The sequence below is a fragment of the Astyanax mexicanus genome, chromosome 12 (assembly GCF_023375975.1).
Source record: "Astyanax mexicanus isolate ESR-SI-001 chromosome 12, AstMex3_surface, whole genome shotgun sequence".
In the NCBI taxonomy this organism is placed as follows: Eukaryota; Metazoa; Chordata; class Actinopteri; order Characiformes; family Acestrorhamphidae; genus Astyanax; species Astyanax mexicanus.
Window position 1 is genome coordinate 48,871,034 of NC_064419.1, and position 15,255 is coordinate 48,886,288.

The 15,255-nt window shown below is 39.4% G+C and overlaps 1 protein-coding gene across 1 annotated transcript in view; it reads left to right on the forward strand.

Moving 5' to 3' along the window:
- The first annotated feature begins 4,333 nt into the window (after nucleotides 1-4,333).
- LOC125806063 (uncharacterized) overlaps nucleotides 4,334-15,255 on the forward strand; it is a 452,361-nt gene continuing 441,439 nt past the window's right edge. Inside the window, exons 1-2 of the mRNA XM_049485571.1 lie at nucleotides 4,334-4,338; nucleotides 6,079-6,781. Coding sequence (XP_049341528.1) covers nucleotides 4,334-4,338; nucleotides 6,079-6,727 — 654 coding nt within the window. The 3' untranslated portion in view covers nucleotides 6,728-6,781. The remainder of the gene's footprint in view (nucleotides 4,339-6,078; nucleotides 6,782-15,255) is intronic.

Here is a 15,255-nt window from a genome sequence, read left to right on the forward strand (position 1 = left end):
CTGAACAAAACTTCAAAAAAGTACAAATAAGTACTTTTATAAGTAATAAGTAAGGTTCATTAGTCAAATGAATGAAGCAACAGCTTCCTCTGACCCTCCATTGTTACCATATGTCATCCATCTTTGATGGCTTGTAATCTGAGGTAAATAACCACTACTGCCCCCAAAGGTCAGGGGAGGAATTACAACTACAAAAAAAATTATCAATATCTATAAAGATTCAAGGTTTTACAGCAGGGGAATTTAGAAAAGTTAGAAAAAATATATACTTAAATATACTTAAAACATATTGAGAAATGTCTAAGTGTGCTGTTAATATACTAGAAGATTTATGTACTCACCTAAAATATATTAAAAATACATGAATATTATGCTTTCATCAAATGTTCAAAAGTAAAATTTTATCCTACTTTTTAAAAAATACAATATAGTGTGTTTTATATATATTTTTACTGTTATGTTTAATGTAATTCAGTATACTTCTAAAATACATATTTAAAAATACACTTTTGTACATTTTTTTAAGCAAAGTGTGTTATGTATGATGTAACTTTTAAGAAAGTAAATTAAAATCACAATGTTTATAAAATTTAAAGTGCCTTTTTAACACACTAAAAATGAGTAGTAGTACAGTATATTAAAATATATTTTTATACCCTACAAAGTACCAACGAACACTAGAAGAGTGCCTCTTACAACATACAGGAATGAGAAGCATATTTTTAACTTTAATAAATTAAATAGATCACATGTATTTAAAATCAATTCTTATTACATTTCTAATATGTAAACCTGTGTACAGTAATAATAACAATATTAATAATACTAATACTAATACTACTACTACTAATAATAATAATAGTGATAATAGTGATACAGGTGTAATACTCATTAAATGTATTATAATTTTACTGTAAGTATATTTAAAATATGGGGTTACATACATGAAGTAGTTTAAATGTTTAAATGTTATTTAAGTATATTTAAAATAGTTCCATTTTTTTACAAGAACACTTTAGTGCACTATAATATAATAATACTTAGTAGCAGGGGTATTTAATTATATAAAATGTATACCTAAATGTACTTAAAACATATTGAGAAATGTCTAAATATTTAACAGATTTACTTAATGTATGTACTTACTTAAAATATATTAAAAAATACATTAATATTATGCTTTCATCAAAATGTGTAAAAGTACAATTTGATCATACTTTTTTTTAAATGTACAAAATAGTGTATTTTAAATAAATAGACCACTTTTAGTTTAATGTAATTCAGTATACTTATTTCCAAAGTGTGTTTAAAAAAAGTTGGTACAGCAGTTCACCTTAAGTACAATGTATAATGTAAAGTAAATTAAAGTACTACTTTTATAAATTTAAAGTACATTTTTAACACACTAAAAATTAGTAGCAGTAGTACAGTATATTAACATATATTTTTATACCCAACGAAGTACCAACAAACACTAGAAGTGTGTTACTTACAAAAGACTGTCATGTCTGGTGCTGTTAGCTCCTCTGTCCCTTCCACACCAAGCTCTAACGGAGGTTCTCAGGTCAACAACTACACTACCCAGAATGCACCACCCGCTGACATCACGCACTCACCTGATCACGTGACACCTCACCTGCTTCCTCCAGGAAGTCCCGAATACTGATTACTGGCACTATAAAGGTGCACGCCAAACAGACTACCACGCCGCGTATTGTAGGTTCTCCTCTTTACAAAGCGTTACTTTATCTCTTGTCTCAGTTTATCTTGTTTATGACCTTGCTTTTGTTTTCTCGACGCCGATTATTGCCTTTGCCTCTGATACTGGATTGTTTGTGTATTACCTGGACTGTGTTTTCACTACTGCCTCTTGGATTACCTCTGATATTGGATCTCTCGTGTATGAACTCTGGACTGTCTCTCGTTTATGGTATGGTTTTGCCTTCATTACTCTGTTTACTGGTGATCACCCATTTCTCTGTATCGACTCTGATTACATCTGTTTATTCTTATAATAAACACATTTTGATTTTATCAGTATCTGCACGTGTCTGCCATTCTGTACATACCATGACAGAATTCGCGGCCGTTCAAAATCAGATAGCGGATACTGAGGCTATTAAATCTGGTCTAGCCAACCAGGGGAGGCTACTCGGTCAGCACCAGCAAATGCTCGCTGGTGTGACCCAAGCTGTTTCTGAGCTAGCCCGCCAGCAAACCACGCAGCAGCAACAACTTACTGAGCTGCTAGCTCACCTCAGAGGCTTAACTGAGCCTAGCCCTAGCCCTTTAGCTGCCCCCAGTATGCCCAATGCTAACTCTTCTGTGTCTGGATTTTCTGTCTCTAAACCGGAGATGTTTGATGGGGATCCGGAAAAATGCAGAGGTTTTCTTTTACAATGCTCCGTGTTTTTCAGTAATTCACCACCTACAACCGATAATGCTAAGATCGGTTTTATTATCTCCCGGCTTTCTGGTAAGGCACTAGAGTGGGCAACAGCTATTTGGGAGGAAGTTTCTGGGGCTAGTTACACTGACTTTTTGGCCATTTTTTGCTCAGTTTTTGATCATTCGCGTTACGGACAGTCCAATGGAGAACTTTTGCTGGCTCTCAAGCAAGGTCAGAAGCCGGTGGCTTCCTACGCTTTGGAGTTCCGCACTCTCGCAGCTGGAAGTGGGTGGAATAACGCTGCTTTGATAAACGTGTTCAGATGCGGACTAAACCCAGATATACAGAGGGAGTTAGCCTGCAGAGATGATTCACTAACTCTGGACCAGCTCATCTCACTATCTATCCGGTTGGATCAACTTCTCTCACGCCGCCCCAAGACCAGCCTTCGCGCTCAACACACTCCAGTGACTCTGCCCCGCGCCCCCACACCAGAGAAAGCTGCGCTGTCTGCCCCAGAACCCATGGACATCCAGAAAACCCGGCTAACTCCAGAGGAGCGACAGCGCCGGATCCGGCTTCGTCTATGCCTTTATTGTGGGGAGGCCGGTCATTTCAAGTCTGAGTGTGGTCTCCTGACCCGACCTGTGAAAGCTCCAGCCCTGGGACAGCGCGTGGAGTGCTCTCCACGCGCTAACGTGGTACGTAAGCAAAACACAATTCTTCGTTCTAAATGTTTCTCGTTACCTGTAAATATTGTATTGCCTGATGGTATGCTCTCTGTCTCAGCGCTTGTAGATTCTGGGTCGGAAGGGAACTTCATCAGTCTGGACCTGGTTAAGGAGCATAACGTACCCACCCGAGATCTTCTACGTCCCTTAGCCATCCATGCTGTGGACGGGAAGACGGTTCGCTCCAAACCTGTTACGCTACAAACACTACCCATCACCCTGCAAGCCAGCGCTCTTCATTTTGAGGAACTGCCACTTTTCGTGCTTCCCTGCACCGAGCATCCTATTATCCTGGGCATGCCATGGCTGAAAACCCACGATCCCACTGTCTCCTGGCGCGATGGGGATATCACGGTTTGGTCTTCTCACTGTCATGAACATTGTTTAGCGCTGGATAGTCTTATCATTCAGTCCACTACTGTAGAAAGTCCTGAGGTTTCTGATCCCATTGTTATACCCGCTGAATATTCAGATTTTTTAGAGGTGTTTAGCAAGGATAATGCTACTAAATTACCTCCGCATCGCTCTTATGATTGTGCTATCGACCTAGTGGAGGGTGCCACCCTACCCAAAGCTAGAGTCTACCCCCTCACTCTCGATGAGGAAAAGGCTATGAATGATTATGTTACCGAAGCGTTAGCTCAAGGTTTCATTCGGCCGTCAAAGTCCCCTGTCGGTTCTGGCTTTTTCTTTGTTAAGAAAAAAGACGGGGGACTGAGACCCTGCATTGATTATAGAGGTTTAAATGCCATCACTAAAAAAATTGCTTACCCATTGCCCCTCATTCCTTGTGCTCTCGAGCAACTACGTACGGCCTCTTATTTTACTAAGCTCGATCTGCGTAGTGCGTATAATCTGATCCGCATTAGGGAGGGAGACGAGTGGAAAACAGCGTTTACCACCACCAATGGCCACCACGAATACCAAGTTATGAGCTATGGTCTCGCTAACGCCCCCGCAGTATTCCAGTCATTTATGAATGACATATTTAGGGACATGATTGGGAAACACGTCACTCTTTTTATAGATGACATTTTGATTTATTCCCCCGATCTTGAATCACATGTTCAGCACGTTCGTTCGGTTCTTCAAAGACTATTGGAGAACAATCTTTATGCTAAAGCCGAGAAATGCGAGTTCCACCTTCAGAGAGTCGCATTTCTCGGCTATGTCATAAGTTCTCAGGGAGTCCTCATGGATGACTCGAAGGTAGATGCCGTAACTAGTTGGCCAGTTCCCCAATCTATCAAAGACCTCCAGCGTTTCTTAGGGTTCGCGAATTTTTACAGGCGTTTCATACGGAACTTCAGTAGCATAGCTGCCCCCCTTACAACGCTCACTAAGAATGCCACCAAGATTCTTAAGTGGTCCCCTGAAGCTGACCAAGCTTTCCAAAGGTTAAAAGCCGCCTTCGTCTCTGCCCCCATTCTCAAACATCCTAATCCTGACCTACCCTTCGTTGTTGAAGTCGACGCTTCTAATACTGGCATAGGGGCAGTTCTCTCCCAACGCAGCGGTTCACCGCTTAAACTACATCCCATAGCCTTTTTCTCTAGGGGATAGGGAGCTGCTGGCTGTTAAACTGGCTCTAGAGGAGTGGCGTCACTGGCTGGAAGGTGCTGCACATCCATTCACCGTTCTAACTGATCACAAGAACCTAGAATATCTTTGTACAGCTAAACGCCTAAACCCCCGTCAAGCTCGTTGGTCATTGTTTTTCTCTCGCTTCAATTTTTCTATCTCATTTCGTCCAGGCAACCGTAATACTAAGGCTGATGCCTTATCCTGTGTTTTCAGTTCCCCAGACGACACATGCCTCGCTTCCGAGCCTGAACACATTCTGCCACCCACTGTTAGAGTAGCAGCTATTAGATGGGAACTTGATGATCTCATTCAGCAGAGTCTAACTAACACACAACCTCCGGAGGGTTGCCCTCCTCACAAGATTTATGTACCTGAACAATTTCGCGATCAACTCATTGGCTGGGCACATGCTGCCCTTACTTCTGGTCACCCTGGTGTTACACGTACGCTACAACTAATCTCAGCTCGGTATTGGTGGGAAACCATGCGAGCTGACATTCAGGCTTTCGTAGTTTCATGTTCTGTCTGCGCACAATGCAAAACACCCAAAACCCTTCCAGCCGGTAAGCTATGTCCTCTGCCTGTTCCTGAACGAGCATGGTCACATATTGCTGTAGACTTTGTTACTGATTTACCCGAATCAGAAGGTTACACTACTATCCTTTCAGTTGTAGACAGATTTTCTAGGGGGGTTAAATTGATCCCTTTTTCTGCACTACCTACTGCTCTTCAGACAGCCCAAGCTATATACACACATATTTTCAGACATTTTGGGGTTCCGGAGGACATTTTGTCGGATAGAGGTCCTCAATTTACTTCCAGAGTATGGAAATCATTTTTTGAACACTTTGTACACGTGAGTCTCACTTCTGGGTTTCACCCCACTAGCAACGGTCAATGTGAGAGAGTAAACCAGGAGTTGGGAAAGTTTTTAAGGCTGTACTGCTTTAAACATGCTACTGAATGGTCTCAGTATTTGATTTGGGCTGAAATAGCTCAGAATTCTCTGATTAACTCCACATCTGGTCTCACTCCTTTCCAGTGCATTCTGGGTTATCAGCCTCCGTTAGCTCCGTGGACAGCGTCGTCCACTGAGATACCTGCTGTTGACGACTGGATGAAGCGGAGTGAGCAGGTGTGGGAGGAGACGCATCAGCAGATTTCGGAGGTGTTACGCAAGTATAAGGAGCAGTCCGACAGGCACCGTGGTACCACCCCCCAATACCAACCCGGAGACAGGGTGTGGTTGTTGACCCGGGACTTGAGGTTTGAAGGGGCCTGTAGGAAACTGCTGCCTAAGTATATTGGTCCATTTAAGGTGTTGTCTCAGGTTAACGAGGTGACTTATAAGATTGAGTTGCCTGCTCTGTACAGAGTGCATAACTCGTTCCATGTTTCTCTGCTCAAGCCTCTTGTCCCAGGTCCGCTTGCTGAGGCTGTTCCTGATGACGTGCCGCCCGCGGCAGTGGAGGGGGAGGATTCGTCTACCTATGCAGTTCGAGAGGTGTTGGATTCACGCAGGCGTGGCGGTGTGCTCCAGTACCTCATAGACTGGGAGGGTTACGGCACTGAGGAGCGTTGCTGGGTTGCCGCCGGTGACGTGCTGGATCCTGCTCTACTGGCCGAATTTCATGCCCGTCACCCTGGTAAGCCTGCTCCTAGACCCCGTGGGCGTACCAAGCGCTCACTCTCTTCTTCGGCTCCGGTGCGTCGGGGTTCCCAGTCTCGCAACCCCCGCCTGCCCGGCACCTCTGAGGCTACGCCTGGTCCTCCCGCCGGTACTCCCTGCCCGTCGGGTGGACGTCGTCGTGGTCGTCCCCGTTCCGGCTCCGTTCCGACTCCCTTGGGGGGAGGTACTGTCACGTCTGGTGCTGTTAGCTCCTCTGTCCCTTCCACACCAAGCTCTAATGGAGGTTCTCAGGTCAACAACTACACTACCCAGAATGCACCACCCGCTGACATCACGCACTCACCTGATCACGTGACACCTCACCTGCTTCCTCCAGGAAGTCCCGAATACTGATTACTGGCACTATAAAGGTGCACGCCACACAAACACCCACGCCGCGTATTGTAGGTTCTCCTCTTTACAAAGCGTTTCTATATCTCTTGTCTCAGTTTATCTTGTGTATGACCTTGCTTTTGTTTTCTCGACGCCGATTATTGCCTTTGCCTCTGATACTGGATTGTTTGTGTATGACTTGGACTGTGTTTTCACTACTGCCTCTTGGATTACCTCTGATATTGGATCTCTCGTGTATGAACTCTGGACTGTCTCTCGTTTATGGTATGGTTTTGCCTTCATTACTCTGTTTACTGGTGATCACCCATTTCTCTGTATCGACTCTGATTACATCTGTTTATTCTTATAATAAACACATTTTGATTTTATCAGTATCTGCACGTGTCTGCCATTCTGTACATACCATGACAAAGACAGGAACATATATTTAACATCAATTATTAGTACATATGCTCGAATATACCTGGCGTATAATAATAATAATAATAATAATAATAATAATAATAATAATAATAATAATAATAATAATAATAATAATAATAATATTGATACAGTTGCAATATTAAAGGTATTATAATTTTACTGTAAGAATATTTAAAATATAGGGGTTACAAACATGAAGTAGTTTAAATGATTAAATGTTACTTAATTATATGTTGTATATTTAAGTATATTAAGTCTTTTGTTCTATTTTTATACAATTAAAGTATAATAAGTACAAAAAAAAGTTGTTCCATTTTATCACTCTTTAAATATACTGATTAATAATAAAGTGGCTACAAGAAAACACACTTTAGTGCACTATAGCATAATATACGTAACATAATGCTTAGTATACTTTAATCTATTATTTTTTCGCTAGGGTTTAGTCATCCAATAGGACTCTTAGGTACTTTATTTTATTTCTACACTTTGTTCCCATGTTCTCTCCTGCTGTAGAGCATCATGTGCTGCATGTGTACTTTGTTCTATAAGCTGCTGTACTTTTGGAAAAGTTCCACCATCGCTTCAGCAGAGTTAACAAGTCTTGCGTCAGTATTTTCCTCCTGAATTAGAGTCTCTCTCTCTCTCTCTCTCTCTGCAGCTCCTACAAAAAAGCAGGAGACATAATTAGACAGTATGCATGACTGAAACATACATATTCAGGACTGGAGTGCAGGAACAGCAGCGAGGTGCCAAACAGAGCTAATTGCACATAATTTCAACCTGGTCTTCACACGACTGTAACAGAAACGCGCTGGAAATGTGGAAAAACGCATTTAAAATTCAGATAAAACAACACCGTTTAACAAGAGAGCAACACAGAGCTTCTCACCATCATCCTGCAGTTCCACACACTGTACACTGTGATGTGTCTAAACGCCTCTTTAACCCTTTAAACTTTAAAAAAACATTGTTTCTCTATTTTTTGTTATGTGTGTTCAGGGGGATGAGCTTTATATAGCGCTTTACATTTAAGCCACATGTTGTTGTTTGTTGTGTACCTAAATGACCTTCAATAAATAGCACATATATTTAACATCAATTCTTAGTACATTTCTAATATACCTGGTGTATAATAAATAGTGATACATGTTATAATAGTGATTGTAATACTCTAAAGTTAAATGTATTATAATTTTATTATTAAAAAAGTTTAAAAAAAAGTTATAAACTAAAAATAAGCTAAAACTAAACTTTTATAGCGTACAATAAAAATACAAATAAATACAGAAATACTACTACTACTACTAATATTGTTATTATTATTATTATTATTATTAATAATAATAATAATAAGAAGAAGAAGAAGAAGAAGAAAAAGAAGAAAAATTTTAAAGAAGAAAAAAAAGAATCAGAAGAAGAAGAATTAAAAGAAAAAAAGAAGAATTAGAAGAAGAAGAATTAAAGAAGAAATAGAAGAAAAAGAAGAATTAAAAGAAGAAAAAGAAAAAATAGAAGAAGAAGAAGAAGAAGAAGAAGAAATAATTAGAAGAAGAAGAAGAAGAAATAATTAGAAGAAGAAGAAGAAGAAATAATTAGAAGAAGATGAAGAATTAAAAGAAGAATTAGAAGAAGAAGAAGAAGAGAAAATAATCAAAATAATTTAAAAAAGCATTAATACAATAATAATAATAATAATAATAATAATAATAATAATAATAATAATAATAATAATAATAATAATGGAACTAAAGGAAAAACTAAAATAGGAAATAAAGGTTAAGAGGAAATAAGATAAAGTAAAACAGGAACAGGCTGTCTGAAGGTGGTTAGATATTAAATGTTTAATTGATTTTGTGAGTTTTAGTGTGTTCTGTAGTGAATTGCAGATCTCTGGTGCTCTGTAGAATAATTCATATGCATTGAGGTCGACGGGTGAAGATTTACCCATTACCTGCCTGCAGAGACAAATCCCTTTATAAAGGATTTCACACTCATTCCTTCACTTTACCCGTAGAGCACCAAATCCATTTACCGTCAGCGCTGACCTCAATCTTACACATCATCATTTTTATTATTATTATTATTATTATTATTATTATTTACACACCATTTTATCATTCATTTTATTATTTTACTCACAGCAGGCATCCAATAGTAGACCATGCATTGATTTGAGCTCGCTAATGTGCTAATGCTAATGTGCCAGAACGCGTGAATTATTTTTTTAACTCCTGGTCACGGTGATAATAGAGTTATTTACACTCTCAGACTGTTCAGCTAGCAGTTATTATTCCATTCCACCTTAAAAAAATAAAGTAGTTACTTCCAAGTGATGAATAGTTTCATGTGAGAAGTTCCGGTTCCACCTTAAATTATGACTAACCTTGGCTTATTTGACATTTTCGTTTCACCTTAAACAGTGAAGCAGTTACAGGTGCATTGGTGAAACTGCTGAAAGATTTAAGGTGGCACGAAGAAGCAATCTGGAAAAAATACAAATCTTCTATTCCACCTTAAGTGCTGAAACTGTTATAGGATTAGTTTTTGCTCATTTGATTTTTTCTGTTCAATTTCAATTCATGAATGGGTTAAATTGTTAGTATAGTTAGTCCACCTTAAATTCTAAAGCTGAAAAGTATGTTGAATTGTGTTGTATGGATGCTAAAAGCTGGTATGTTGAGTTGTATTGATGCTAATGTTGGCACATTGTGTTGTAGCCATGCTAAGGGCTGGTATATTGAGTTTAAGTGATGCTAAATGCTGGTATGTTGAGTTGTAGTGATGCTAAAGGTTGGTACAATGTGTTGTAGCCATGCTAAGGGCTGGTATATTGAGTTTAAGTGATGCTAAATGCTGGTATGTTGAGTTGTAGTGATGCTAAAGGTTGGTACAATGTGTTGTAATGATGCTAAATACTGGTACATTGAGTTGTAGAAATGCTAAAGGCTGGTATGTTGTGTTGTAGTGATGCTGCAGGTTGGTATGTTGTGTTGTAGTGATGCTGCAGGTTGGTATGTTGAGTTGTAGCGATGCTGCAGGTTTGTAAGTTGAGTTGTAGTGATGCTAAATGTTAATATGTTGAGTTCTAGTGATGCTGCAGGCTGGCACAGGCTTGTACGTTGAGTTGTAGTGATGCTAAATGTTGTTATGTTGATTTGCAGTGATGCTAAATGTTGGTATGTTGAGTTGTAGTAATGCAAAATGTTTATATGTTGAGTTGTAGTGATGTTAAAGGCTAATATGCTGTGTTGTAGTGATGCTAAAAGCTGGTACGTTGTGTCATACCGATGCTAAAGCCTAGTACGTTGAGTTGTAGTGATGCTAAAGGTTGGTAGGTTGAGTTGTAGTGATGCTAAATGTTGGTATGTTGAGTTGTAGCAATGCTAAAGGTTGGTACATTGAGTTGTAGTGATGCTAAAGGTTGGTACATTGAGTTGTAGTGATGCTAAAGGTTGGTATGTTAAGTTGTAGTGATGCTAAAGACTGGTATGTTGAGTTGTATGATGCTAAAGGTTGGTATGTTGAGTTTTAGCAATGCTAAAGGTTGGTATGTTGAGTTGTAATGATGGTAAAGGTTCGTACGTTGAGTTGTAATGACGCTAAAGGTTGGTACGTTGAGTTGTAGTGATGCTAAAGGTGGGTATGTTGTGTTGTAGTTATGCTAAAGTCTGGTACGTTGAGTAGTAGCAATGCTAAAAGCTGGTATGTTTAGCTGTAGCGATGCTAAATGTTAATATGTTGAGCTGTAGTGATGCTGCAGGTTGGTACACTGACTTGTAATGATGCTAAAGGTTGGTACGTTGAGTTGTAGCGATGCTGCAGGTTGGTAATTTGTGTTGTAGCGATACTGCAGGTTGGTACGTTGAGTTGTAGTGATGCTGTAGGCTGGTACATTGAGTTGTAGCGATGCTGCAGGTTGGTACCTTGTGTTGTAGCGATGCTGCAGGTTGGTAATTTGTGTTGTAGCGATACTGCAGGTTGGTACGTTGAGTTGTAGTGATGCTGCAGGTTGGTACGTTGAGTTGTAGCGATGCTGCAGGTTGGTACATTGTGTTTTAGCGATGCTGCAGGTTGGTACGTTGAGTTGTAGTGATGCTAAAGGTTGGTACGTTGAGTTGTAGTGATGCTAAAGGTTGGTACATTGAGTTGTAGTGATGCTAAAGGTTGGTACGTTGAGTTGTAGTGATGCTAAAGGTTGGTACCTTGAGTTGTAGTGATGCTTAAGGTTGGTACGTTGAGCTGTAGCGATGCAAAATGTTAATATGTTGAGTTGTAGTGATGCTGCAGATTGGTACGCTGACTTGTAATCATGCTGCAGGTGGGTACGTTGAGTTGTAGCAATGCTAAAGGTTGGTACCTTGAGTTGTAGTGATGCTGCAGGTTGGTACGTTGAGCTGTAGCGATGCTAAATGTTCATATGTTGAGTTGTAGTGATGCTGCAGGTTGGTACGCTGACTTGTAATCATGCTAAAGGTTGGTACATTGAGTTGTAGCGATGCTACAGACTGGCACAGGCTGGTACGTTGTGTTGTGTTGGCACAGCGCTTGTTTAATGCTAACGGCTGGTGCCAGCTCCTCAGCTGTGAACAGGCTGTGAACAGGCTTTGGATTACCACAGCGTTTGTTGCCAGTGGAAACATCCAACAGCAACCTACAGCCTTGAAAATGTCTCAGTTTTGTTTGCTGGATGACAGCTAGCGGGAGGGCTAGCCAGTTTCTCTCAACATTGGCAACCTTTTCGTTTGTAGCGATTAGCCAATAGAAAACTAGCCAGATTTTTGGTGTTGCTGAGATTCGTGATCAGGAGAGACTTTATTTATACATAAGGAGCACCGGATTATAAGGAGTGCGAAAAATACTGTACTAGTATTTTAATTGACACAATATATATATATATACAATATAAATAAAATATAATTGCAATTTACATTTTTCACGTTCAATATTTTATTTATATTTAAAATAAATATACACTATTAAAAACGTATAGCATCTTAAGAAGAACACGTGGGAATAATCGCAGTTAATCACAGAATATCATTGTGATTAATCAGATTACATTTTTAATTGTAACACCACTAGTTTAAATATTTGTTCTTTTTTTTTCTTTGTCTCCATTTGATATTTATAGCATTATAGTTCATTTATATGAACCTTCTGGTTAATTACAGACGTAACTCAGAGACAAACAGGAGGGTCACAGTGACGGAGGACGGGTTCTGAAGGAGAGTCAATCTCTGTCCAGCACCTCCTAATGTTCCAGCAGACACCAGGATTTCCCAGAAGGCCGAGGGTGAGGATGAGGATAACGAGGATAACGAGGATAACGCCACTTTATTCTTTATTCCCCCCGCCGGCAGAAAACGACCGGGCCAGAGTTTAAATACCAGCACCTCAATTAAACTGCAGAGTCCTGAGAACCACATCAGGGAGCAATTAAACTTCTTTCAACCACTTTATTTGCATAATGTTTATCTGACCCCAATCTCGCAAAATAATAAAAATATTAATCAGAAATCAGGAGTCCGATGAGATTATCTGAGGTAATGACTCGCGCCGTGACTTTCACCTAATAATCTGATATAGATATAATGTGATTATTGATATGTTTACTGTATACGTTTTTACTCTACATACTTTATTTGAAAATATGTTCATGATTAGGTGTATAGAATATAACATAACAGCAAAAAAATAGCATTAATTTAAATTTTTACAAAGTTCATCAGTTACTTCTATTGAATTATAGGTTTTAAAATGCACTGTTCAATCCATCATCCAAAAAGAACTAGAAAAAAAAGTATTCTACAACTGTTTCTACAAACCTGACATATCCAGCAAGAAGACCATGGTCACTCTGGAGGAGCTGCAGAGACCTACAGCTCGGACGGATCAGGACAAATCTGGCCTTTATGAAAGACAACAGGGCAAGAAGTCATGGACGAACACAGCAAACATGTGGAAGAAGGTTCTGTGGTCAGAGGAGACCAGAGTTGATGGATGGAAGATGGATGGAGATAAATACAGAACAATCCTGGAAGAAGAAAACCTGTTGGACGCTTCGAAAGACTTGAGACATTCCAGCAAGACGATGACCCTAAACATAATACAGCCAGAGCTACAGTGTATTGGCATTCTGGTTTGTTTTGGGATCTCCTGGATGAGTTCTTCATGCCCTTTTGGGGTAATTTTTCTTAGGCCGGTCACTCCTGGGAAGGTTCACCAGTGTTCCATGTTTTCTCCATTTGGTTTTCTGAAGTTCCAAAGCTTTAGAAATGACTTTGTTACTTTGAATGTGCTGCTTTTTGAGATCTTTTATCTGCTTCATGTTGTCAGCCAGGTTCTATTTTTAAGTGATTTCCTGATTCTAATCAGTCCTGGTTGTGGTTAGTAGTGAAATTAAATTCAGCTTTCCAAAAAATGTAGTTAATCACAGTTAATTTATTCATAATTTAGAAACAGCTTTTTATAGTATTTTATAGTATTTGCTCTGGAAAAAGGAGTTTCTTTGATTTTACCAAATTGAAAATCTCTGGAATATAATCAAGAGGAAGATGGATGATCACAAACCATCAAACCACCAAACTGAACTGCTTGAATTATTTTTGCACCAGGAGTAAAGCAGCATAAAGTTATCCAAAAGCAGTGTGTAAGACTGGTGGAGGAGAACATGATGCCAAGATGCATGAAAAAAAAAACTGTGATTAAAAACAGGGTTATTCCACATTATTTGAGGTCTGAAAGCTCTGCATCTTTGTTTGTTATTTCAGTAATTTCTCATTTTCTGCAAATAAATGCTCTAAATGACAGAAACTGAAGTGATCTCTTATTTTTTTTTACAGCACTGTATATTGTTTTTAATTGTATTGCACTTCTTCTTATTAATTAAACCTCAGTGAGTAACTCAACGCATGAATTTGACAGGCGGTTCACCATCTCTCACTATTATTTACACTTTTCTCTCCCGAGAGTGGCGTGATTTATTCCGGCGTCAGGGCGGAGCGGCAGTTTGAGAGCAGGGTGAGTATGAGACAGTGAAAGAGTCATACATCACTATTCCATACCGCTCCATGTTCCCTCCGCACACAGTAAACCAGGCATATGTGGGTCAGCCAGAACTCGCTGCGCTCCACATGCGGACGCATGCATTACTGCATGCATTACTGTGGCAGGGGAGGCAGCTCCTCACCGAATCTGCCTTTTCTCAGCTGGCACGAGCCCCGGCGAGGACGTGAGGGAGAGGAGAGGCATCCAGGCGACGCAGAATGATGAACAGATGGCCTAAAGTAAAGGAGGAGAGAGGAGGAGTGTAGAAACACAGAATATCAGTGTAATCTAATCTCACTGATAAAAGATCTCTCCGTTTTTCTTCTTCTTCTCTTCTTCTTTTTCTCTGAGGTCATTTCAAGACAACAATGTGGCTTCTGTGCCAAAACAATAAAAAAAAAAAAGACAAATTCCTCTTGTTGTTACCTCTTAAAGTATCAGAATGTCTGATAAAATGAGGCAGGTGTTAGCGCTTCTGTTATATAATGGGACAAATTGACTCGTTTTAAAGTTTGAAGATCTAGAAAAAATAGTTTAAAGTATTTTTTAGTATTAAACTTTTATTAAACCCCATCTGCTTGCCTTAAAGGAGAATTTTGTTTTAGTTTTTTGAGTTTTTGCAGGGGATGTTCTTGCAAATATGTGAGATGAACCATTTCCTTATTATATGTTGATTACACTAATTAAAGGAGAACTTTGGTGTAAAATGGACTTTTGGTATAGTAAACCATGATAAAGAGTACTAACCTTTGTTAAGTAGCACTCCTCCACTCTCCAGCAGCTTTCCGAGATCCAGTAATATCCTAGAGCTGTAGGTTACGCTGTTGTAAACAGTGGTGTTTAATAAGCTTCTTGTGCACTTTTTAAGTTATTAATGCCTAGTTTTAAATGTCAGGGCTCTCCAGAATCTACCAATGAAGTGTGGAGCTACTTTGAGCTGGATAACGGTTTAAAAAGAGATTTATCTGCAGGGCAAATTATGCCCCATACCACCCAGCAGTTGATAGCTCACCTATTGATTGCTAAAATATGGCCCTTAATCTTACTGTGTACAA